Source organism: Myxocyprinus asiaticus, chromosome 13 (assembly GCF_019703515.2).
Source record: "Myxocyprinus asiaticus isolate MX2 ecotype Aquarium Trade chromosome 13, UBuf_Myxa_2, whole genome shotgun sequence".
Taxonomy (NCBI): Eukaryota; Metazoa; Chordata; class Actinopteri; order Cypriniformes; family Catostomidae; genus Myxocyprinus; species Myxocyprinus asiaticus.
Genome location: NC_059356.1, coordinates 36266215 through 36294099, shown reverse-complemented (window position 1 = coordinate 36294099; position 27885 = coordinate 36266215). Strand labels below are relative to the sequence as shown.

General features: G+C 38.1%; 1 protein-coding gene across 1 annotated transcript; it reads right to left on the bottom strand.

The window, feature by feature from the left end:
- Positions 1-27487, bottom strand: mvp (major vault protein). The gene is made up of 17 exons (XM_051715332.1): positions 27330-27487; positions 24920-25084; positions 24013-24208; positions 22630-22753; positions 21996-22127; positions 21721-21815; positions 21074-21310; positions 20403-20528; positions 18318-18512; positions 17321-17556; positions 12817-13014; positions 10088-10232; positions 6859-7070; positions 5386-5502; positions 1928-2054; positions 1546-1734; positions 1-576 (listed from the first exon to the last, which is right to left on the bottom strand). Exons 2-17 carry the CDS (start codon positions 25081-25083, stop codon positions 448-450), a joined length of 2622 nt encoding a protein of 873 aa, XP_051571292.1. The 5' UTR covers position 25084; positions 27330-27487; the 3' UTR covers positions 1-447.
- Between the last annotated feature and the right edge of the window lie 398 nt (positions 27488-27885).

The window sequence follows — 27885 nt, the reverse complement described above, 5'->3', positions numbered from 1 at the left end:
TTATAAAGTTGGGAACATGGTTTTATTTGATATTTGAGCAGGTATTTATAGACACTTAAATCATTTAATTGTTGAAAATGGCGTAATAAAGAAAAACATATTCAGGAAAGCTATTTGGGTTCAACTAAAATCTAGGCACTCAAAAAAAACAAATGCACTCTAGGCACATTTATCCCTTCAATCTCAATATATTTGACCCATTCACTTTAACACAAAGTTTTTTGAGAAAGCACACATGTTAGTAACTAAAAAAGTAACCAATTACAATGTTGCAAGGGTTGACTCATATGACCCACACAAGCCAGTGGGGTTCTGCTATGCTGCATTTTCATGGCTTTATTGCAATAGCTAATGGGAATGATAACGTGGAGTATAACGTCACAGTTTCATTTATGCATATCATGTAGTATAAGGCCTCTCAACCGCTCTCCTCTTTTTTAAAATTCTTTATTCATTTTGGTCTTGTTTGCCCTGTAGAGCCCCCAGAAAGCCATTGGCAGTAGCAAAGAGATTAATTGGGGAGGATCCATCTGTGATAAGAGTAGACTTCAGACCCAAAGACTGCAAGAGCTTCACCTAAATGAAGGAACGGGATACAGTATGTGAGATAAATTGTTATTTGTTATTTTTATCCTACTGATAAAAGGAGATCAGCAGTCACAGAAATACTCAAACTAGCCCGTCTGGCACCAACAATCATCCATGCTATTATCTAATCAGTCAATCGTGTGGCAGCAGTGCAGTGCATAAAATCATGCAAATACGGACCAGGAGCTTCAGTTAATGTTCACATCAACCATCAGAATGGGGAAAAAATGTGATCTCAGTGATTTTGACCGTGGCATGATTGTTGGTGCCAGATGGGCTTGTTTGAGTATTTCTGTAACTGCTGATCTCCTGGGATTTTCACACACAACAGTCTCTAGAATTTACTCAGAATGGTGCCAAAAAACAAAACAAAAACATCCAGTGGGAGGCAGTTCTGTGGAAGGAAAAGCCTTGTTGATGAGAGAGGTCAACAGAGAATGGCCAGACTGGTTCGAACTGACATAAACACTCTGTACAATTGTGGTAAGAAGAATATCATATCAGAATGCTATTCTGAGATGTGTGTTGGGGCTGTTTTGGTGGCACGAGGGGGACCTACACAGTATTAGACAGGTGGCTTTAATATTGTGGCTGATCGGTGTATAGCAATGACAGAATCTGTTTGCACATCAGAAGTATAACAATTCTTCTTTGATCTGAAGTTTCCAAAGAAAAATTACAATTTGCTATCCTAATGCTCTTGTGAGTTAACTTAGGCCCCCTTTACATTTTGCATTCAGATTCATTTTTCATGATTACATCACAATCGCATTTGATCAAAAGCCAGGTGTAAATTCACCCAAGATGACCAAAACTACATTTGGAGTTGGCCCGGGACAAATTTTTTACATATTTAACAAAAATGTTAATGATAATTCCAGGTTTAAAGAGGATCTGACTTGAATCCCCATTGATATCCAAATAGTTTTCATGGACTGACATGAGGACCAAATTTACCTGTAGCTCAGGCCCAGCTCGAGCCATTTCCTTCAGGGTTTCAGTGCCCAGACTCTCCACCAGCTTACTAAAGCGCAAGCTTTCAATCTCTACCAGCTTCTGCTGTTTCTCCACCTCCAATCGGTCCATATTCTTCTTAAAGGCCAGCTCCTGCTCACGTGCCTTAGCCAGGCGGGCCAGCTCAGCATCCTGACACACAAAGTGGAAGGATAATAAGTGAGTCAATTGTTGATTTGTTTCACATTTATGTTTCACATTTGGTGTGAATAGGCCTAAAGACTGGTCTTAGGACTGACTACAGCTAAAAAGCACAATGTTAAAAAACATGGAAGAAGTGGGTAAAGATGACAACTAGCATATCAAAGTGGAACAGATGACATACAGCCTCTATTTTCTGAGCCTCTGCTTTGAGTTTGGCCTCTTCGACAGCCGCCTCTCCCTGTATTCGAGCTGCTTCAGCTCTGGATTGTGCCTCAGCCTTTGCTGCTCCTGTGCTCTCCACTGCAGCACTGAGACACACAATTATTGATTATTGGATAATTGACCCTAAAATATTAAATGTGCAGAAGATGTTTAATATAGTGCAAAACCAGGGTTACGCTGGACTCCCACGTTGTCAGGTTTATCAAAGGTATAAAGCCCCGTTCACACCACCAGCGACAAAGAGACATGATCTCATTTATTTCCAAAGCGAGTAAAGCGAATTCCGGTGACACGAGTGACAACAATGTCTGGTGACAAGATTTGGATGTGATGAGAGACAAGACAAGATTGAATAAAGTTTAACTTTATGCAAATTGGGGCCTGGGTAGCTCAGCAAGTAAAGACGCAGACTACCACACCTGGAGTCGCAAGTTCGAATCCAGGGCGTGCTGAGTGACTCTAGTCAGGCTTCCTAAGCAACCAATTGGCCCGGTTGCTAAGGTGGGTAGAGTCACGTTGGGTTAACCACCTCGTGGTCGCTATAATGTGGTTCTCGCTCTCGGTGGGGTGCGTGGATACCGCGGAGAATAGTGTGAAGCCTCCACATGTGCTAGGTCTCCGCGGTAACGCGCTCAACAAGCCACGTGATAAGATGTGCGGATTGACTGTCTCAGACGCGGAAGCAACTGAGATTCGTCCTCCGCCACCCGGATTAAGGCAAGTCACTGCGCCACCACGAGGACCTAGAACAAATTGGGAATTGGGCATTCCAAATTGTTGGGCCTCATGTATTCAGATAGAGGACAAAGGCAGGCCTAACACAGTCGTAAAAACCTAACTCAAGCCCCCACATTCCAAGTCGTAAATCTTACTGATAAAAATCGCACCAAAATCAAACAAAGGGAGTCCAAAACAGACTGTAAATCCCATGAAGCCTTGCTCACTAAAGGATTGAACTCTCAACTCCTATTGGATGAGGCACACAACAGAACGTCCCTCAAACATGACATCATCAGGAGTAGAAATACCTCTGAAATGCTTTCAGGATTTGCTTCTAGCGACTTTGTTCACCGAATATAGACGTAGTTTATCGCTGCTCTCAGGTGCAAACTCGTGGCACAAGGAAGTAATGTCCGACTTGAAACTGTGGCCATACAATCTCCATCTCGCTGGACGAGTTGAGATTACTCTGTGTTCAACTGAACACTCTAACGGATCCGAAGGAGACCGCCGAGCAATTCGCATCTTCATCCGTTTGCCTACAGAAGTGAAGAGATTAAAGATTTCTCTTCCATCTTCAATCAAGTCAACATTTCTGAGTTCTCCGCCAGCCCGCCGAGAATCAACAGCCGTACCGCCCGCCGACAGCGCGCAGAAACGGCCTCGCGTCATCACCCGAGCCTCAAGGAACCGGGTCAGAGTTAAAGGACGGATGAACACACATTCTACCTGTGTCCTCATGCGATTCAAGTAAGAGGTTTACGTCTGGGCAGAGATAGAATATTATAGTATGTTATTCTTGTGTTTCTTGTGTTTTTTTGCTTGTACATTTTACGGACAGCCATGTCCGCTCATTATTAATACTCAGGGTATTAATTATCACGAATTTGTTTTGCTGTATTGTGGTCCAACCAAATTGGACTGTTGTGCAATTTTGCCATCGCAGGTGAGACAGCAACTGAGTTCATCCATTAAAGAGTCAAATAACGCGGGACTGTTTACGAGCCGTCCACCACGTCTCTGAGCGATGAACTAACAGCTGTTTTCTCTCCCACGATCGCAAAATCGGCTGTAGGGCCGTCATCTCTCTCTCTCTCGTACTAACCACACACCCATACCCACACACACACACCTTATGTGTTATAGAATTATTTTGATTTCCATATCTAATCATATCACTGTTTAGTTTGTAGTTGTAAGTCGGAAGTTTATTGACTGCATTGTATTAATTATTAATTGATATTACTGCATAAATAAACTTTGTTATATTACAAAGAGAAATGTTTTGGTTTGTTTTGCATACACCTGTGTCATGCTGACGGGATGACAGTGCTCGGATTCAAACCTTCATTCATTGTTTTTTCCCCGAAAATCGATATTCTTCGGATGTCGATTTTCCTAAGAAAACAATCTAATATTAAGACTGTTTTACTATCTGTTTATTAGTCCCTGATTCCAGGGTGGTGCCCCGTCAATGTTAATCCTTATTAATATTCTATTGATTTTTGATAACTGATAATTATCTTTGATGGTTGTTGAATTTGAATGATCAATAAGCTAGTGTTAATTTTAATTAATGTTTCATCGATGTTAACAATTAACGATTATCTTTGATAATTGTTGATTTTAAAGGATTAAAAAAGCTAACATTGATTCTCATCAATGTTCTATTGATTTTAATAATTAATAATTATCTTTGATAATTATTAATTATTGCTAATAACCAAACTTGCTCCTAAACGTAACACACTACATTTACTGGAGCCCCATATGAGGATTTAAAGAGTTAGATTCAATTGATTATTTTAAATATTAATTAATAACTACAGAAATAATTATTAATTATTTCTGATAGTAACACTGATCTAAACAACCAGTAAAGCCCTACAAAATTGAGGAGAAAAAAAAAACTTTATGCAAATGACGAGTGACATTCAGGAGTGACAACCAATGAGAGTGATGTCAGTGAAGCTCACTCTCCTGTGAGATACTGTAGTTGACTGCAGACAAGATGGAGGAGAAGTTAAAGTGGATTTCTTGCTTTTCGTTTAGGCTATTTTTATTGTTGCTCTATGTGCATGTGTGCTTCAGACAGATGCATTTGGAGCGTCTCACTGGTATTCAGCGTCATAAACGCCGCATTTTTAGGATGCTGTGTAAGTAAACGGTTCTCATTCTGTGGCTGCACAGATTGTAATGTTTGTTGAGGAGCGCTGCCACCTTTTGACACAGCTCGTAAAAACAGATGTACGTCAAGCTTGAATTGCTTGTATGGTAGGAAAATCTGTACTTTTAATGAACGTGTTAAATCGACAGCCCTAGAACTTAGTATTAGTTTTTGTTGTAGTACCGAAATTGGTATCGAGAATCATACAATTTCACTGGTATTGGTACCAACTACTGAAATTTTAGTATCGTGACAACGCTGCTTACAATGAAGCCTTTATTTACATTTTGCAAGGTAGATTTTACTATAATAACATTCTGAAAAAGTAAATCTCATTCCATAGAAGTGTGAGCACCCCTGCATTAGCATGAAAGCATTAGGAACGTCTACTAGTGACATACAGTACAGGGACTAGCGATATCAAGCAACAATGTCACTGGCGGTGTGAACGGGACTTAAGATTTTGCAGACCTGAGGTTTGATGCTTGCTTTGCACTGTGCTTTGGCATTAGCCTTTGCAGTGAACTCACCTCTGGGCCTCCAGCTCCAGCAGCTCCTTTCTCGCCTTCTCTGCCTCAGCTTGATCTGTGATCTTCTGCCTCTCCAGATGGCCCCGAGCCTCCTGCTCAAGACGCTCTGCCTCGTGTCTGAGAGAAAGAGTATGAGTGTTAAAGGGTACGAGGGACAAATACATGGTGAAAAAAGAAAGGAGTTTTGCTTAGTCAATCCATCATTTTTTAATCTGAACACGATCACAAGTGAGATTTCAGGGTTCAGTGTTTGGTAAAATTAAGTGAATAACAGCATAAAATGTCTGTATGTTCCTTATACATAGTATGGCTTTAGGAGACTTGAGTCGTATGGACTACTTTTTATGGTGGTTTTTTTTTTTTGGTCTTGACAGACATGGTCGCTATGATGTATGGGGAAAAAAGCATAAAGATTTGTCAAAATTTCTCCTTTTGTGTGTAATTTCTCTTTATGGGTTTGGAACGAAATGAGGGTGAGTAAATGACAGAATATTCATTTTTGGATGAACTATTTCTTTAAAGGTTAAACATTTACATCAGAAAAACAGATGAAATGTTGGCTTCCTACTAGTGGTGCACTGATCAGGAAATCTGAATCCGAACCCGATCACCATTATTTTAACACGGTGATCAGCCGATACTGAACCAATTAACTGATTTTAGGCACGTTCAAGGATTTAAGATGAAGATCGGTCGATCACAAAGTGTACATCCCTATATTGGATCATGTGGGAACCATGTTAAAGCTAATTGTTTCATGTCTCTTTAAATGTCAAGTGTCATGTGACCGGAAGGGGCAACGCGTTGGGATTAAAACACCTATGCGGGTATGTGCACACTGGAGGGAGGGGGTGAGTTTGGAGCACGTATTTTTTGTTGAGAGTCTAAATGTCATTAATTATTTGATAATGTTTACATCATACAAACACATACTCATACTTGTGTCTACAATTTCATCAATGTTTGCTCTTGGAATCTTCTTTAGTAAAACTCAAAACGCAAGTACTTTTGAACCGTTTACTGATGAGTCATCAAACTCTATCTCCTTGCTTAGCCCCTCGGCGGTTTATGTTTTTTTTTTTTAAATGAAGCCGCTACAGATCATGCAATGTCATTTTCATGACCAACTCCTCTGACGATCTGAGAAAGCGCTCATCTCATGTATAAAATTGAGAGAAACCAATGATGTACACATCTAGATTAAATCTAACACATGCACGTCACATCCATGTGACATTTTCTCAATGGTGATTTCAAACCAGGAAGAAGAAAATGGCCCCAAAAAAATCCCAAAATTAACCACTTTCCCCTTTAAATTAAAATTAATTATTAATATCATTGTCTTACAAAATATGCAACATTCAAATCTGTTCACATCTAGAAAAACAAGTTGTTGTGTTTCATGACCCTTTAAGACAAAGATCGGCCGATTGCGATGGGTGGCCGATCAATCGGTGCATCCCTAGTTCCTACCGTGCCGTAGCCTCCTGTGAATTGGTAGTGATTTCAATGGCTAGTTGCACGCTCTTTTGCAGGGCGTCACGGGTCCGCTGGTCCACCGGCTCCACAGACTGAATGTCCACGCTGCTGATAATTAACCCGTTCTGAGCGAAACGCAGGCTGGACCTCATTGCCATCTTCTCATCAAAACCAAAGACAGCTGAACAGATGATCCTGTTGGAGTTCTTTTAGAGAAATAGGCACACATGTTTAGGGGCATATTAAAGGCAGTGTGGGATTGCAAATTTAAGTGTCGCTATAAGATCAGGTTGTCTGCTGTTTTTCACATTACATCACATGAAAAAAAAAACTACAGTGATATACAATCTAGCATTCAGGATGAGCACAGATAAATGATGCCTGTTTCTTAGTTCATTCTTGATAAGAATCAAACTGTGCGTGAATGCTGACCTGTCTCTAGTTTTCGGGACCAGGTGGGCATCAAGCCCTTTGGAGATACTATTTATCTAGATTAGGTTTATTTGAGCTTACAGTCCGGGGTACATTTTCTCACCTTTGTTTTACCCCTGTATGTAAGGCCAGTATGGATAAGGACTGCTCACTGAATGCCTATAAAATACAATGTATGCCTCCTTTAGTTTAGACTTGATGACTGCAGTGCAAGACAGCACGTTCTGACGTGTGACTGATGCTCCTGATCTTCTACAATAAACCTGTCTGATCATCCACTAAACCTGGCATCATCATTGCCATCACCAGTTTACTTAGTATATATTAAAGGCCACACTTACATTGCATATTTGTCATGTTTTTCTAGTCACGTTTACATACTTGCATAAGACTTAAAGAAACCGTGTACTTGTTGTGTTTAAAACAATCTTGAGAGCTTCATGTTGTCTAAGAGAAACATATGGTATATCATCACATTCTGCCATGTGTGCCATTAAGAAAGGATGTGCGTTACTTTCAAATGTAAAACCATATGGTTTCACTTTTGGTTTCACATTCTAACTGCCACAGCACCGTAACACAGAAGTAGAGTCTGCAACCTTTCCATGCTTTTTATGGAACCACTATAAAGCAGCATTAACGGCAAAGCCGCCAAACAGCAGTGTCTTTTGCAACATAGTACTGCCGGTCCCGCATTTTCAGGTAGGTTGTGTACTCTTCTGGTGAAAGTCTATGGGGAAATTATTTCATTTTTCCTATTTACAGTACAGGAATTATTATCTCAGTGCTCCAGACTGGAGGTAAACCGATATATCGGTTTTACCGATTAATCGGTGCAGAAAGTTGCTTTTTGAATCTATCCGTCATCTGCAAAACTCTATGCCGATAGTTGCCAGTAGTTTTAATCTAGTGAATTTAGGCTATAACAAGCTTAATTTGGTGAATACTTAAATATAGAGGATTGTAACAGAGCCACGTCTCCGTCATTTCAAAACAAGTGTATTCCAGGCTTGTTTATAGTTAAAAGTCCTATCTTCATTGTTCTGGTTATTATTGGGATTTTGGTTGCACAATAAACTGCTGGGATTTTATTCATTTTGGAGTCTTGTAGCCTCTGTGTCTGTGCCCATCATAGTAAGGAAAGACTTAGATTTTTTTTTTTCTAATTCTATAAATCAGTTTTTAAAACTATCAGCCAATTAATCGGTTATCGGCCCATTCAACAACCTTGGTTATCGGTATCAGCAAAATCCACGATCGGTCAACCTCTACTCCAGACTGCGACTAAAATGGTCACAAATGCGACAAAAAATAAATAAATAATTGTGACGATATTTAAAATCTAGTCACCATTTGCAACAGTTTGGAACACTTTGTGTTCATATGCGATTTCGTCAATATCATTATTGATTTACATTGATTTTTTTGTGAGACTGCTGCAATATGAACCTTAATTTTTTTAAATAATAATCTTTCATGTCGTTTTGTTTTGCAGAATTTTAAAAGCATTTTCTCAGTGCCAATCACATTTGAACAAACCACTATGACATCTGGACAGCCAATAACAAAGCTCAGTGTATCCATCAACACAGACGAGGAGGACATGCGTCGAGCTTAAGGCTATCAGCTCATAAATTCAAATATCAATGAAGTTGCCAGTAATAACGCATTCTTCTTTGGTACAAGAAAGAGGCTGGCATGAAACCTGTGACCAGGATCCAGTTTTCCTTCAACAACGACATGAAAACAGGCCTGGCTGCATCTGGGAATGAACAGGTTGACAGAGATCTCAATAAAGGAGTTGGTGGAGATTACATCTTTCTGTGGTACTTCCATGGCAGCACTGAATATGACATTCCCATTGTGAATCTAGAGGAAACTACTGATGCAAAACAGGAACCTTCTCTTCTCACAGATGGCTGGGAGAGGCTGGGCTGTGATCTGAACTGCAGGGCACGAGGTAAATACATTTACCTTGGGTGAAGAGAGTGCAGCCAAGCTACATCTGTGAGATCGCAGCAAATCTTGACTTCTCCACTGACAAGTACCTATTTGAGCTGGGCTACACTCATATGCATGAAGACATCAACCGTGCTGCTGGTGGAAACTATGTTTTCCTCTGGTATCGGTGCTCAACTGATATGAGCAGAGCTCTCACTGCTCTGGATGTTTCCACTAACCCCCGGGATCTAGTCTAACCTTCATGCTAAATTGTTCATAAAGGTTGACGTTGATCTTAATAAAGATTTGTGGCACTTGAAAGAAGGATGTGGATCACAGATCAAAGCCATGTTTCTTCTGATCAACCCTGAGGCTTGGAAGGCATATGAGAATACTGGTGCCATCATTATTGACAAAAATCTGAATGAGGGCAACAAAGGCCATAAAATGTACCTACTACCTAGCAATGAATTAAAAACCACAAAATCCTGCTGTTATGGTATTAACACATGTGATCATTACCACTGTATTGTAACAGTGTTTTATGTTATTATGTTTCCAAAAAGTAATCAATTGTGCCAGCTGAAAGGTCTTGATGTTTTGGTATATTTGGTCTCTTGATATATTATATTTCACTTTTCACAGCAACTTACAGGGTTAAGCTTTGTGCAACAAATATTGATAAACAGGCATATGGAAAAGCAATCTTGAGCAACTTGATAAGGTTTAACTGTGACTGATTGACTCATTGCCACACTTGTAATCATGGTCAAAGTTCATCACAATAAACCTGTAAGAAATAAGTATCAGAACATTAAAGTAAAAAAAAAAAAAAAGTGGTGTCATGTACCTTGTGGAAGTCATCAAACTGCACTGAGGCAACAGCTCCTCTGATTTTGGAAGCGATGGCCTTGCATGCATCACCCACAAAGTCTGGCACTGAGAACAGAGCAGCAGCATTGGCCTCTTCAGCAGGCCGTTTGATGTCAAAGTGCCTGAAACAGAGAAAGTGAAGTCTAGTCCAGGGGCCGGATTCAAGGAACGTTCTTAAAAAAGTAAATTCTTCCTAAATACCACTTTCTTATTTTCTAACTTAAGAAAAAAGTTAAAGAAGTGTTCCGGGTTCAATACAAATTAAGCTCAATCGACAGCATTTGTGGCATAATGTTGATTACCACAATTAATTTCAACTCGTCCCTCCTTTTCTTTAAAAAAAAAAAATAAAGCAAAAATCAAGGTTACAGTGAGACACTTACAATGGAAGTGAATGGGGACAATTTTTGGAGGGTTTAAAGGCAGAAATGTAAAGCTTATAATTTTATAAAAGCATTAACATGAATTCTTCTGTTAAAACTTGTGTATTATTTGAGCTGTAGCGTTGTTTAAATCATAATTTTTTACATGTCATTTTAGGGTTTGTTGACATTACATCGTCATGGTAACGAAGTTGTAAAACTGGCTATAACTTTATACAAAAAAGGTTAGTAAGCAATGCTATCACAATAAAATCATGTTTACATGTATAATCAGACACAACATTAAAACCACCTGCCTAATATTGTGTAGGTCCATCTCGTGCCGCTAAAACAGCGCCAACCTGCATCTCAGAATAGCATTCTGAGATGATTTTCTTCTCATCACAAATGTACAGAGCGGTTATCTGAGTTACTGTAGACTTTGTCAGTTCGAACCAGTCTGGCCATTCTCTGTTGACCTCTCTCATCAACAAGGTGTTTCCGTCCATAGAACTGCCGCTCACTGGATGTTTTTTTGTTTTTGGCACCATTCGGAGTAAATTCTAGAGACTGTTGTGTGTGAAAATCCCAGGAGATCAGCAGTTACAGAAATACTCAAACCAGCCCATCTGGCACCAACAATCATCCAATCGCCAATCGTGTGGCAGCAGTGCAGTGCATAAAATCATGCATATATGGGTCAGGAGCTTCAGTTAATGTTCACATCAACCATTAGAATGTGGAAAAAATGTGATCTCAGTGATTTTGACCATGGCATGATTGCTGGTGGCAGACGGGCTGGTTTGTGTATTTCTGTAACTGCTGATCTCCTGGGATTTTCACACACAACAGTCTCTAGAATTTACTCAGAATGATGCCAAAAACAAAAAACATCCAGTGAGCGGCAGTTCTGCAGATTTAAATAGTTGTTGATGAGAGAGGTCAACAGAGAATGGCCAGACTGGTTCGAACTGATAAAGTCTACATTAACTCAGATAACCGCTCTGCACAACTGTGATGAGAAGAAAATCATCTTAGAATGCTATTCTGAGATGCGGGTTGGCGCTGTTTTGGTGGCACGAGGGGGACCTACACAATATTAGGCAGGTGGTTTTAATGTTGTGGCTGATCGGAGTATATCCTTTATGTCTTATAGCTATACTTTTGAAAAAGTGAGTATTTTAACGTTCAAAAATTGTCCACATTCACTTCCATTGTAAGTGTCTCACTGGAACCTCGATTTCTGCTTTTTTGTTCAAGAAAAGGAGGGATGAGTTTAAATAAATTTTTGTGGTAATCAACAATATGCCACAAATGCTGTCAATTGAGCTTAACTTTTATTGAACCCGGAATATTCCTTTAAGAATATTTTGTATTCTAAGGTGCATTTTATGTCATTTTGAAGTGTAAGTAGTGCAAGTAGTATGTTTACAGTGAAAATGCAACAAAAAGAAGTGTATTACGAGTACCCAGATGATGCACTTTTTCAACCAACAAAACTGAGTGTGGAATGTTGGACACTTTGTGCACTCAGCGCATGCAGCTTGCCGTACATCGTGGAAGGGGCGGAGTTACAGGCTGCGATGGTGATTTGGCAAAACAATTGTAAATAATGGAGTATATGACAACTAGTGAAACTTCTGTGAAGACAGCACCTTACAAAAGTGAGTTAAATGCTTTACCATCATACCATGCTGTGTGAATATGTAAATTATTGATATATAAGTGTTGAATTGAGGGTGGATAGCGCTAAAGCTAGCGGCAACACAACGCTTGGGTTTGAAACGTCACTTCCGTCAGCTGTTAAACGGCGAATGCTTCCGTATAGTAAAAAAATTGTTCCATTTGGGACAATACTACACTTACAGTGAGGCACTTACAATGGAAGTGAATGGTGATAATTTTGGGAGGGTTTAAACACAGAAATGTGAAGCTTATAATTTTATAAAAGTGCTTGCATTAATTCTTCTGTTAAAACTCATGTATTATTTGAGTTTACACACATATCCTTTATGTCCTGTAGCTATACATTGAAACAGTGTGTATTTTAACATTCAAAAATTGGCCTCTATTCTCTTCCATTGTAAGTGCCTCACTGTAACTCAGGTTTTTGCTTTTTTTAAAGGAAAGGAGGGACGAGTCAAAATTAATTTTGTGGTAATCAACATTATGCCACAAATGCTGTCGATTGACCTTAACTTGTTTTGAACCCGGAACATTCCTTTAATCTCTACTACACTGTCCAGCACAGAGGCATTACTTTCTGATACCGTTCCACTTTATTTTTACACAATAGACACTTCTAAATAGGGCTTATACACACACAAACACACACATATCATACCAGTTGTAAGAGAGCTGAAGCTGCAATCGGGCATGGTCGGCTGTCTCTATGGTGATGATGTCAGTGCAAAAGTCTGGGCCAAGCAGGAGACAAATGGTTTTGATGACATTAGGACGTTTGGGTTTGTCTCCAGAAAGAGACAGAACTGTAAACTGCTCATCAGGACCCAGCATCACCATTTCAGGTCCAAACACCACCCTGTGAGAGAAACAGAAAGAAAGAGAGAGAGAGAGAGAGAGAGAGAGAGAGAGAGAATAGGGAGGAAATTTAAGTAAAGGGTGATTTACAATTTGCAAATCAGGAAATTCCATTTGAAGTATAATTTTATATAAACAAGTTTTTAAACTCATAACTGTAATCATTGCCTACTTTACATAAGCAGAATAATAAAAAAATAAATAAATAAAGTCAGATATGAAAAAACTAGGGCTGACGTTTTTTTTTTTTATATATATATATATAGGAGTCAAAAATGCAGTGCAAAGTTTGGATACATTCAAGTCAAGATGTCTTCCTATAAATTTCACAAAAACTGTGTAATACCTATTGAACCCAACTAAAAAAATAAATAAAATAATTACAACAAAAAATCATTTTACAACAGGGTACAGTACAGTGTAATAGCACATTTGCACAGTTACAATGTTTACTTTACAACAACAATTTGTGATGACATCTGTTATATAATTACTAATTCTCTGAGTCCACAAATTCCCTCCATCTTCTCCACAAAAATAGCCCCTTTTGTTTTTTAACTTTTAAAGAAAAGGTAAGGATTCCCATCCTATATATCTCAGTTACAATTGCCTTCCAGTCATCTATAGTGGGTGAAGTATGTTGAAGCCATTACAAGTAATAGCTTTTTTGCTACCAGGAGTATTTTCCATAGGAATGTAGCATTAGTCTCATGGAAATCCAAGTTTCCAAAATATAACACATTAAATTGGAATGGAATGTTAATCTTTAATATAGCCTCTAATGTCCAATAGATGTCTTTCCAAAATAGGTGAATAACTGGACATGCACAGAATATATGATGATGATCTGCTACTTCGGAGTTACATTGTCTCCAACACTGAGATCCTTTTTCACTGTACCTCTGTTGCACTGGAGTAACAAAAAAAATAGAATTACGTTTTTCCAGGCAAATAATTTCCACTGGTGGGAAGTTTTCACGTATTTATCCAAACCTCTTCTGTTTTAATTGTATTTCCTTCCTTCTCCCATTTTGTTTTGACATAGGAGGTAGATTCTGAACTATTATTTTGAAGACAATGATAAAATTTAGAAATTACTTTACTAATTGTAGAAGCCTTATAAGCAGACAAGAATATCTTCACTAGATCATTTTGTGCCTAACTCCTCTCCTTATTTACAGCTGAGTTAAAGTAATGTCTTATTTGAAAATATCTGAACAAGTCGTGATTACCCAACCCAAATTGATTCTTAAATTCCTGGAAAGTTAAGAGAATATTATTGTTCGTAATAGAATAATATGATGTAACTCCTTTCTTAATCCAATTCTTAAAGGCTTCGTCCAACATATTTGGAGTAAAATCCGTATCATATGCACACCACCTCAATATTTTTAGAGCATCTTTTAATTTACACATTTTAATTACTGTTGCCTATGTTTCTAAAGATAAATTCTTAATCAATTTTAATCTGCAGTTACTGCTTGAGTCGGTACTTCAGCAAAAAAGCGAACATTCAATCTGTTTCCATCTAGCTTTATACCCTGGATTATACCAGCAAACTATGGATCTTAACTGGGCAACTATATAATAATCTTTAAGAGCTGGGAGGGCCAAACCCCCCTTTTCTTTAGGTATCTGAAGTGTTCTGTACCAAACTCTCGGTTTTTTGCCTTGCCAGATAAATCTTATAATCCATTTGTCCCAGTCTCTAAATTGTTCTTCTGAGATTTTTACTGGGAGTGACTGGAATAAGTATAAGAGCCTAGGGAGCATATTTATTTTAATAATGTCTACTCTCTTCCCTAAATTTAAAAAAGGGATAACACTCCACCTCCAAATATCTGCTCATAGTTTGCTATTTAGGGGTCTATAATTTACATCAAACAACGTACTAGTATCTTTTGGCAGGTATATTCCCAAATATTTTATTAACGTTTTACTATAATTAATCTTATCTTTTGCACTTTTTTCTTCTGGGGGGATAAAACTGTAGCTTTATAACTTGTGTTTTTTGCACATTTAGTCTGTATCCTGATAAAGTACCAAATGTATCTAGTGTTGACATAAGGTTTATAAATTATATTGCAGAGTCTCTAAGATATATCAAATCATTATCTGCGAATAATGCTACTTTATGTTCTTCCTCACCCATCTCTATCCCCCTAATATCGTGACTTTGGCGTATCCATTGACCCAGGGGTTCAATATACTGTAAAGTGCAAAAAGAAGGGGAGAAAGAGGGCACCCCTGTCTCGTGCCTCTTTCCAAGTTAAAAAAAATTAGACAGACTACCATTCACTTTGATTCTTGCTTGTGGACGTGAATATAATAACTGTATGGCTTTAAGAGTGTTTTTATGGAAACCAAATTGTTCTAAGACTCTATATAGGTATGACCACCTGACAGAATCAAAGGCTTTTTCGGCGTCCAGACTCACAATCATTGCTGGTATGTTACTCCCTTGAATGTGTTTCATTACATGTAGTGTGCGTCTGACATTGTCCTGCATCTGTCCTTGCCAAATGAACACTGTCTGATCATTATAAACGAATTCTAGAAGTATTTTCTCTATTCTCATAGTAAGTATTACTGTATATAAATTATAATCAACATTCAGGACCGAAATAGGCCTATAAGAACCACATTCTAGCTTGTCTTTTACTTCCTTTGGAATAGGGGAGATAATCACCACATTCCAAGAAATAGGAATCCTTTCCATGAAGTGCAGTGTTACAGGCAGGAAGAAGGATAGGAACAAGCTGTTCCTTGAATTTCTTATACTACTCCGCCGTAAACCCGTCTGTGCCTGGTGATTTGTTTGATTTTAATCTGGCTCTCTCTGTCAGCAGTTCTTGTGAGGTTATATCCTTTAATAAACTTTCATTTTGTTCCTCTGTTACTTTAGGTAAGTTTAAAGAAACTAGGAATGCCTTGATATCTATTTCTAGTCTGGATGCATTTTCTGTGTATAATTTCTTATAAAAAATGTATACATTGAGATATGTAACTGGAGCCCCTTCAATTTATACTTTGATTAAAATGTAACGCCCTTCTTTATCTTTCATTTCAGTCTGGTGGTCATACCTAACCTTATTTGATATTAAAATAGCCATTCCACTTCTCCTACCAGAAACATGTGATGATGAAAATACATATTTAAAACCCTTTTGGGCCAATTTAGAGTGTTCCGTCTGATCTAGATGGATCTCCTGTAGAAATGCTACCTGAACCTTATCTTTTCTTAATTTTGACAAAATTCTAGTTCTCTTATGTACTATGCAATACCTTTTAACACTTATGTATACATTAACAAAACTGTACTTGCATTTCCCCCGTATTATAAAATAACAACAGAACATTGAACAATATAAAAGGAAATTGAACAGCAAAATGAACATGAACATTTTTTTATCACAGAAAGTGACTTCCACAGATGAGATCCCCAATCTATGGATCTTATTCAAGCCTGGATGGTAATTTGGCTCTGAGGGAAAAACCTCAACCCTGTACCTTGGAGTAAGGGCCCTCACTGACGTAACAGCGTATAGTAACACCTACACTAGCAATTGCACAAGATGAGAGTGCGTTCAAACACAGCTGGACGGAGCACAATTCAGAAAGAAGGGGTCTCGAGACGCATGTTTCTAAGTTTCAAACTATGTTTAACTTGGCACAACGACCTAAAAACGCTGTGTTAACGCAACCAAAGCGCTCTAAAAGCGTCCGTCTGAAATGTGCACATTTAAAAAAAAAAAAAGCCCTCATACTAAGTCTATCTCAGACAGATTGATGAATTCAATTGCAAAATAGATTGCTGTGGACTGTGGGCCAATGATAGGCTTATGTTCAATAATATGGAAATAAACAATATATTTCCTTCTAAAGCCACTTTTTGTATTGTCTTATCAATGCTTTACTCGTCTGCCACAACAATATAATTCATTTTAATTGTCTGAGTTATTATATTCATAATATATGTTATATTTAGAATTATTTAAATATAAATATTTAATCATTTTATATTGAATCTTTGTATTTTGGAGCCTTTTTCAGCAAATATATATGCAAATAATTTGATTAACTAATCAGCGTATTATGTAATTAATTCAATCAAACTAAAGGCTATTGGCTTTAAAAAAATAAATTAAAAAAAAAGAACAAGTCCTTCAATATGTCCCTTCCTGATTCAATAGGAAATTTATCAACACAGGAAAGAAGACTGATAAAGCCATTTCATGGGGTCTTTAAGTACCATTGGTTAAGACTTACTATATATGACAGTAACCCAAGCAAGCATCAATCATTACCTGGCCTTTTTCTCTCTGTAGTCGTACACCTGCACGGTCGCATTGTGTGGGACACGAAAGGACACCACTCTGGTTTTATCTCGCTCAGCTTGCCCAAAGCTCATTGATCGGTTGGAGCGGTCAGCCAGTGGGTCACGGGCTTGACTTAGAAGAGACTCCACATTGGTTGGAAGCTCCTTTTCCCACAACTCCTCATCCTGCGTTAACATGTAGGTCTGGCCAATCACAGCACGCACCTAAGAATCACACATGACACAATTTTTTTTTTTAAAGATTTAACAGTCTAATTTTAATGTTGTTTAGGATAAGGCCTAAAGATAAATTACAAGAGTAGTGGTAAACCGATATGGGTATCAGTATGGGTTTTAGATATCATTATGATAACCAGAGCACAGGGTGGCCTAATGTTAGCAAATGAGATGCACATAAAGTACTTTTTTTTTTTTTTTTTTCAATTTATATTTTAATATTAAACTAAATTTACTAAAAAACATTGACAAGGCTGTTGGAACGGTCACAAGGGAAACTACCACTACTTTTAACAGGGCAAGTTGGCATTAGCATTAGCCGATAATCTCAAAATGGCCAAATATTCCATGTGCAGAAATTAACTTTTTCATTAAGGGGCAATATTCTATATGCAAAATTATTAGGTAAGAAACTGAGATTGCCTTATCTGTTGCATACACTCTAAAAATGCTGGGTTAAAAATGACCATTGCTGGGTTATTTGTGAACCCAGTCCCAAATAACCTATAGGACAGAATACATGCTGGGTTATTTTTGGCTCAGCTTGCTGGGTTATAAACCTTTGTTGAATGTACTAAACAGAAATATAAGAATAAACTGTAACTGAACTCCATGGTCTCAGGCGTATTCGTCAATAAACAATTTCCCCATATAACTATTCTTGAAAGGGTTTAAAAACTCAATTGAGACCCAGAAAATCTTTATAAATGTAAAGAATGAATTTGCTTGAGCAATCTTGAAGATCTTGCCTTTCCAGTTTTGATGTCACGGACGTAAATTCCTTCATTCTCATCCAGCGGGATAGCCTGTTGTCTAAGCAACACCTCCACAGTGACAGGTGGCACGTATTCGATCGGCCCACGCAGCATCCAGCGATCACCTGGACGACGCTGGGTCCCTCGCTTTTTGGTGCGGCTTTCTTCTTCCTCATCTTCCTCTTCTTGCTGAAGCGGTGACGGGAAGAGGTGGGGAGAAAGAAAGCAGGGAGGAGTAACAATGACAAACATTAGCGTAGGGTGGGACGGACATGGCAGCACACAAGGCATACTTTGAGACTGTGTGTGTGGGTGTGAGGCAATGTTCAATGACAAGACAAAAGCAAGGGTGTGCAAAGTATTAAAATCACATTTATTAAAAAAACATTATAAAACAATGGAGATGGGAAATAAAGTATTTATAACAGGAATGGGAATAAGGGAATGAGTCAATGAAGGGAGTGATGCAACCTTCAGACAATCTCATTTAAATTGTGCAAGACTATATTCCCTGCACATTCAGCTTGCGGTTTACACACATTATATTCAATGGGGTACAAAAGTCTGAAACCACATGTGAAAATGCTTCTATTTTGCATTGTTCAATTCTTTTCTTTTTTTTTTTTTTTTTTATTATTTATTTTCATTTTCAATTGTACATTACAAATTATATTATTAGCATAACAAATTGAGTGAAAAGTTGATGTGAACAATTAAAGGTGCACTCAGTAACTTTTTGCTCGTGTCATCTTGGACTTAGTGACACCTAGTGGTGTTGATGCAGCATCATTCAAAATCAATATTTTTCAGTTACAGATTCCATTGTAGAAGTTCACTGTGCACAGTCAGTCATGATTAATTTAATCCAAGAGTGAAAGTGTCCAATAACAAGACGGTTAATGAGATTAAGCGAGTAGTATTCAGCTAGTCATGTGATTCTAAAATGGCAGCCCCCATGAGGGCGCCCCTGCCCCATGTAGAATAAAACAGCTTTTATAAAGTCACTGATATGACTAGAGTCCTCATGTGAGTGATCAGAATTTTATACATATGTTTCAAGTTACAATTAATCTCTTTAGGTGTAAAACTTTTTTAATAGGGAAAAAAGTACTGCATGCACCTTTAATATGAATTTCTTAATATTTGGTATGGCCCCCTTTTCCTTTAATGACAGCATGCACTCCATGCTTGCTCCAAGTTTATGCAAAACTAATGATCCATGTTATCACATCATGATTTGAGAATGTTCCAAAAAAGTGTCTTGTGCTTCAACGGAAACAAGGAAATCTGACCTTTTGAACAAAGGTGTTTACTTGGTCAATGTCACAAATTTGCTTATTTTAGTACTGACCATGAAATAGTGCAGAATCTTAAATATTACATATTACTTTATGGCATAACATTTCTTTCAAACACCTAACATTTTAACTTTATTTCCAAGTTTAAATTAGATTTTAAATCCCAGATTTTCAGTGCGGTCTCAGACTTTTGATCCCCACTATATGTATAAATTTCAGTTCCAACTGCTTTGAAAGCACCTAAATACAAGCCCAACACAGTAAGGATGAGTGGATGATCTCGTCGATTCCTTTATTATTATCTAAACCATAAGATAAATGCAAACATTTCTGTCATGCTGTATGTGGGTTTGTTTCTGGGGATGGGTCATAATAGGCCATGGGTGCAAACAGCCAAAGCCAGCATCCTGCAGAACAGGTCATCTCTGTGTAGACCTAGGTAAATACAGTCCACCCACTCTCTGTTTGTCTTCTTTTGTTTCACAATCTTTGTTCATGGAATTAGTCTCCACCCTTCCACTTTACCTTACATTTTTTTTGGTCTGCACTCATTCTCAACCTCTTTCTTTCTCTCCTCCACACTTTGCATTTTGTTTGCATACTATATGAATGAATCAGAGCTCTCTACTCGTTCCTAATGCATGAGAAGAGCATAATGTGCAGCACAATGAACCTGCATATGCCACAAACATACACCTGCTCATTCAGTTAATTTACTATTTAATTATTAATTAATTTAGGTAATTAAAAGAAGAAGAAATATATAATGCATGTCAGGTACCCCCTCAGTGTCAATGAAGGCCTCCACGGCACGCAACACAAGCCCCTCCTCTTCAGACAGCACGTACACATCCTGAATGCCTTTCTCCAAATGCTCACCTGGCCTGAGGAAAAACGAACGCTCACCCTGTAAGAGGAGGAAAGAGAGAGAGAGAGAAATCATTAGGGTAAAGAGTTTGCCATGGTCAATGCAGGTCCAATTTGAATTTCAACATTTAAATTTTAAGTATACATTTTTCAAATTTTTTACTTCAGAAAAATTCATGAATTGCATTGGTTCTTTAGTTAGGAACCTAAACGTATGTACAAGGTGCTCTAAAAATACAGTTGTTTCAGCGAGAATTATAAAAAAAATTGTTTCCGTCCTGGATGCTGATTGTTTAATAAAACAGCATTCCATACAGTATATGCTAAAATACACCTAACAGTAACAGCTATGACATGAAACGCATACTCACTGTATTTTACTGCACAGCATACACAAGAGGCCAACTATTAACCTAAAATTTGCTAAACAGAATAAAGTTTTAATGAAAACTGGAGGTTTAATCTGCATCTATTTTAGTAGCATTCAGTCTAAAAAAGGGATTTCAGCACCCTCATGCTCAAAATTATGGATTAAACTCTGTAATTGTCCAGTATTTTAAGTCAGAAAAGGATTCATTCATTCACCTTCACCACTCTCTTCTGTCCAAGCTGAGGTTTTCCATCAACCCCAACAGGGTCCAGAATCACACAGTACTGCCTGCTGTTTAGAGTCGTCACATCGACCACCCCGACAACCTCCTCTGAAACAGAGGGTATATGGGCTTCTCTGTCTGCCACGGTCACCAGCCACTCTTCCCCAGTGTGGCGGTCCCGGCCCCCAGCATCACGGAATGGCCGAATAGCTCGCACATGCAAGGCTTTCTAAGAAATCACAAAAAGCCTTTCATGATTAAGCTTGCATTCAAAGTGTTCCCTTAAGCGATGACGCCATTCATCAAGAACTTGCATCCATAATTAACATATTAACCTTTCCACTGAACCAATTACCCCTGATCCCATGTTGCTTGTCCACTTAAAGGGATAGTTCACCAAAAAAATGTAAAGTACATTATCATTACCCTCTTGTTATTCCAAACCTGTATGACCTGCTTTCTTTCTTTCGTGGAACATGACAAAATGGCAAAAGAATTTTCATTTTAGGGTGAGCTATCCCTTTAGGAAATAACAAGTTGAGATTATCTGGGACAGGATATATGGCTGGGAACTACAGAGAAAAATGGAGCAGGATACAGAAAGAGAAAGCGACAGGTACGGAGATGGAGGGAGGGTACCTTGTCCGTGAGGATGAAAGCGTTGACAATGTCCACGACCTCTTCATGAGCTCCAGGCAGGTAAGCTCCCACCTTACTCACCTGCCATTCCTCACCTGATACACACACATACCCACAATTTTCTGCCATGTGTTTCAGAGTGTGCATTCAAAACACCAAGTATTCACATTTGTGTGTTAATAACAGACATAGAATTTGCGTGTATGTCAGTGTTTAAGTGTGTGTGTTGTTAGTGTGTATGTGCATGAGTAAGTGTGTGTCTGTGTCTATCGCACCAGTAACTCTGCGGACGCCACTTCGGTCCAGACCCTCTTTACGGGCTCTGAGGCGAATGGCCTGGTTCTCTCTGATCACTGTAGCCTTAATGACTTCAAGCACTGCCACCTCCTTCTTGGGAATGTACGTTCCTGCCAGATGTATGAAGCTCACCAGGTTAGAGGTCTAACACATGTTGGCATAACATAAGATGGCATGTCATAATGAACATACAGATGATGCAGTATGCTGGATGCAATGCATTATGCTTTTAGATGGACAGTCTCTTTTATTTACATTTTTCCCATCTTAATTTTAATCTGTAACCCATAAGAATGCCTCTTGCATAATTTAGTTATGTCATAATAACCAAGAACTATGCCGAATAACAACTTCCACTTTCATAACTGGTTAACAACTTCATAGCAATAATACTATGCGAAACATGTGAAGGGGTGACTTCTCTTTTTATTATTTGTTTGGCCTTCACACATCCTATGTGTGAAACTGAAACTGAAAAAACAACAAAGATCATTCTTCTCTTCACAGTTTACCCATGGGAAATCTATAATTTCCCTTTCATAGTTATCATCATTTTATACTGCCATTTGCTTTAAGCAGGGGAAATGGATTGTGGTTGTTTTGGAGTGGTACCTGGACCCTCAAACAGCCACTCGTCTCCTGCAACTCTCTTTTCTCCTCCTTTCTCTTCAAAGTCCAGCAGGGCCTGCAGACGCAGGGCTGTATCGGGGTACACAATCTGCAGTGGTGTCACGTCCTGTGAGAGAAAGAGAGAGAGACTTAATGCGTAATAAAAAGAACATAGTAGTTGATAATCATTATTAGGATGTGCAAACCTACATATTTCCAAAATTGATTAGTCAGCGGGTTGCCTAAATGACTAGTCGACAAATCAGTCTTAAACAAGACAAGTATAACTAGAATGGTTTCCCCAGACCCCGATGGGACACGTTTTTACGTAAAAAAAAACGGCTAGATGGATTTAAACAAAATGCAGGGGTCTTGAGATGCATTTTTTTAAAAGTTAAAACTATTTATAAATTTACATCGTCATAAAGTGGCGGCACACTCATGATAAAATGCAACAACATGAGATGCGACGCAACAGACGAAGACATGTTTCTTGGCCCAAACTAAAAAACAGGAATGAAACAAATCTAGATAAAGTAGTCGACTGACCATTGTGACCCATCTCTAATATTATAATGAATATTAATGGTGCTTAACGTTATGTAAGTGCTATGTGAGCTGATGGAAAAAGAATCAAAGGTACGGTACACAGGTGTGAGATGCCTTAAAGAAAGCACAATGTGTTGACACTCCCCACAAGTCTGAGTCCTTTAGCCACAAACTGAAAAGCAACATATTTCACAAAGGGTTAGTTCACACAAAACTGACTTTCTCTCATGTGCTGAACTCAAATTATGATTTTTTAGAAGAACATCTCATCTCTGTAGGTCCATACAATGCAAGTGAATGGGTGCCAAAATTTTGAAGCTCCAAAATCCACATAAGGGCAACATAAAAGTACTCCAGGTGACTCTGGTGGTTAAATCCATATCTTCAGAAGCAATATGATAGGTGTGGGTGAGAAAAAGGTCAATATTTAAAACCTTTTTCCTTCACTTTCAGTTTTTCCTTCTGTTTTTGGTGATTCACATTCATCATGCATATTGCCCCCTACTGGGCAGGGTGGAGAATTTATGACAAAAAATTACTTAAATACTGATCTGTTTCTCACCCACACCTATCATAATCTATATGGATTAAACCAATATGGATTACTTTTATGCTCCATTTATGTGGATTTTGGAGCTTCAAAATTTTGGTCACCATTCACTTGCATTGTGAGGACCTACAGAGCTGAGATATTCTTCTAAAAATCTTCATTTGTGTTCTGCAGAAGAAAGAAAGTCATACACATCTGGGATGCCATGAGGGTGAGTAAATCATGACAGAATTTTCATTTTTGGGTGAACTATCCCTTTAAAAGAGGCAACATGAGGAACTTCATACTTTTTGAATCTCTTCTCCAGGGTAGAGAGGGAATGGATCCTGAGTCAGACGGATCTCCAGGTCAGCATGTCGTAGCTTGGCTTGACCAGATGCATCAAACTGTACCTGGCCTTCATTGTCACGAGCAACAGGGTTGAGCACAACACAGTAGTGCCGGGGTGGCACCATGATCATGCGCACTGGGGCAAAGAGAACCCTGGTAGAGAAAAAGAGGGGGGAACAATTAAGGGATATAAGCATATTTAACAATCACATAATATCAGTGCACATACTTTGAGCTGACAAAGTTTGATCATTGTTATGATTAACATTTTTTTATTTATATATTGATTCACACATCAAACAAAGAAAAGCAAAACATATATACACAGAATCAATATATAACCCCCACTACCACCCCTCCCCTCCCAATCCCACCCTCAACAAACACTCCTGTGGTCACACATGAAAGTTTGATCATTGTTAGTAGTTCCTAATGTAATACAAGAATCGAGATGTGTTAATTAAATAGCAAACTAAAAAAAACAGATCTAAAAAAAATCTTAGAAACTAAAATATTGAGCTGGACACTATTAATAAATGTGATCATATGTTCAGCTGTTGTTTGGATTCTAGGCCAAGTGGGCTGTGTTAGACTTGATTACACACAACTTATCTCTGCAGCACCCTCCCAGTTTAAAATTGGACATGCTAGTAATGAGTCAAATATATAAAAGACCTAAATATAATTATCCAGTAATTCCACTACTTCTTTCAACTTCAGAAAGTTCAGAAAGTAAAATAAAGAGATAAAATCAGCACCTGCTGTTTATGGAATTAGGTTGACAGTACCAAAGAAACTAATACTAATGGGATCTGCACTTCAAGAACTACTGTACAATAGCCATTCTGCAGCTTTCCAAGTTACCTCTCATTGTCCTGGCGGATGTAGGTTAGGGGGCCGATCTCCACACGTGCGATGTTGGTGTTCTGATCCAAGACATGGATGTAGTGGTGGGGTGGGATCCTAATGATTGATCCACTGAGCAGTTCATCAGCATTCATATTCCTTAATGTGGGGTTCCTTAACATACTTGAATTTGGAAATATGTACAAGTTAGTGATCAAGCAAAAGTTAGCGCAAACAGTCTTACAACTAACACACTAAAAACAAAGTCAAACACTTTGCATAATAAAGCATGTTCTAGGATTGTCTTTACATGAACACCCTTGCTTACTCACATATACTCTAGATACGCTATCGGCAAACATGTTGGTTGCCAAGATAATCAGCTTTGATTCCTAATGCTATGGGAGAATCGCATGCAAAAATATAGTGATATACCTGTGTGATAATGTTTATGACAGCTTCCATTCACTGTGATGTTATAAATTTTAAAGGAATATTCAGAGTTTAAACCATGTGTGGCATAATGTTGATTTACCATAAAAAAAATAATTGACTCATCCCTCCTTTTCTTTAAAAAAATGGAATTAAAATGGAAGTGAATGGGGACAAATTTTGGAGTGTTTAAACGCATAAATGTAATGCTTTAATTTTATTAAAGCACTTACATGAATTCTTCTGTGTATTATTTGAGCTATTAAGTTGTTTAAATTGTCGTTTTTACTGAGGTTTTAGGGTTTATGGCGTTAGGTCGTCATGGCAACGAAGTTGTGAAATTGGAAAGCTATAACTTCATACAGAAAAGGCTAGTAAGCAATTTTATCACACTAAAATCATGTTAACATGCATGTTGTTTGTGTCCTGTGGCTATAATTTTGAAACAGAGCGTATTGTAATGTTTACGGATTGGCCCCATTCACTTACATTGTAATTGCATCACTGTAACACAGATGTTTTTTTTTTTAGAAGGAAGGACAAGGAAATCAACGTTATGCCATAAAAGCTTAACTTGTATTGAACCCAGAATATTACTTAAAGCTTTAGCTGCCTATATCAGTTTCTATTAATGAATGAATGGACAACAATATAAAAGTAGCTTTTAAGGGAGGTCTAGGATGACAAAGATCAGCAAGGTTAGGTTTTATGAGCATACACACCTCAGCTTGTTAACATTATCTCTTAGGGCAAATGCATGATAATGTAACTAGGAGCCAGGTGACATGCAAAGTTCTTTTTTTTTTTTTTTTTATCAGATTGTGGATAAAATTGGCAGATAAATCCTTGAATTCATCATGTCTAAATGAGTGCTTGGAATTTAAAACAAGAAAAATCCATGTCAATCAAAACTCTTCACACACACAGGTTTGTTTCACTACATAAGTGAGGACATTTCATAGACTTCCATTGATTTAATAGCAAGCTAATGATATTTTCTATTCCCTAACCCTCACAGAGACCTGTGCACATCAGTAGATTTAATGCTAAACATAATTTGGCTGATTTATGAACTTTTTTTACTAGTGAGGAACACCTAAAATGCCCTTAGTAGTGGGTTTTCAATAAGTTTGTCTATATTAGTGAGCACATTTTCAAAAACGTGGCACTCACAAATACTGTATAGTAAAATCTGTATACACACACACACACACACCCTTAAGGACGACATGCATGTTTCACATTATTCACAATCTCTACATATCCCACTGTAACATTAAACAGTTCTCAGTAAAGCATGGCCATTAGTAGGTCAGCCAAAATAAAAGTTGGTGAAGTGTAAATGGTATCAGATTGTGCCAAGTCGTGCGCTCTTTAAAACTATACAATAAATATTTCATAAAAAGGAGATTTATCGCAAACACAAAATCACCAAATTCACCGTCTAAAGCTTGTGGTGCTGCAGAAGCTTTAGACGGTGAATTTGGTGATTTTGTGTTTGCGATAAATCGCGCGACTGTACGATTTGTCATAAAGTTCAAACAAATCGATCAGATATTCCGCATTCTGTGACGTCAGTTTAAGGGGCGGGGTCCGTTCAAGATGGACCAATCGTATAGCTTGTATATTAATACGGAAATAAAAGAATTGCATTAAAATTAAGATGTATTTCAAAGGTGATAAAAACGAAAATATTGCATGACGACTGAATCGTTAGTACCACGATATAACAGTATCATCGTGTGATCAATTAAGTCGCACTATTGTTTTTTTTTTTTTGTTTTTTTTTCTGTATTTATCTGATTTTGTGACGATCATAAATAAGATCATATGCTCGTTAAACTGACTATTTGAGTTCAATCGAAACCAGAAAGACCACGGCACCTTCCATGATATACAACTTAATCTGTCCAAAAGTGCATAAAATTAATACATGAAGTTATGACGTCTGTTCTTCAAAATACAGTTCAGCAAAACAAATGAGAGCCTGACTTACATTTTTGGTGGAATAAGTTTTACTGCTGCCTATCAGAAGACGGACCCGAAGAAGGAGTTTAAGACCGATGTATAAATGCTCTACGCTGCTTTACGATAACTTCAGTTGGTAGGTGTGTCCTTCTGGGTAAAAGTGGGACCTTCCGCAGAGCCCTTCTACAAATGAACCTACAATGTTAGCAACAAAGTGCATAACGCGGTGGTCCCATAGACATTCACTGGCGAGGAGACAAGAGGCCGTTTTTGTTTATTTTATGGGTGTCTGTGAAGGAGATGCTTCAGTGTGCTGAATAACCCGCTTTTATGAGGAAACAGCTTGTCAGTTAATGAATTGTCTGCCTATCCGCTAATCTTCAACATGTTTTACACTAAACAATCCTTTATTGGAATGAACTATGTGTGTGGAGTTTACTACAATAAAATTGCTGTTTTATTCACAGTTTTCCTGAGCAACCGCTGAGCGGCACCATGAGGATTCTAATAGCCTGTTTTCTGTTTCCGGTCTCGAGATGCAATGTAAAAACTACCAAAACGAACAATTCAGACGGAGAACAACA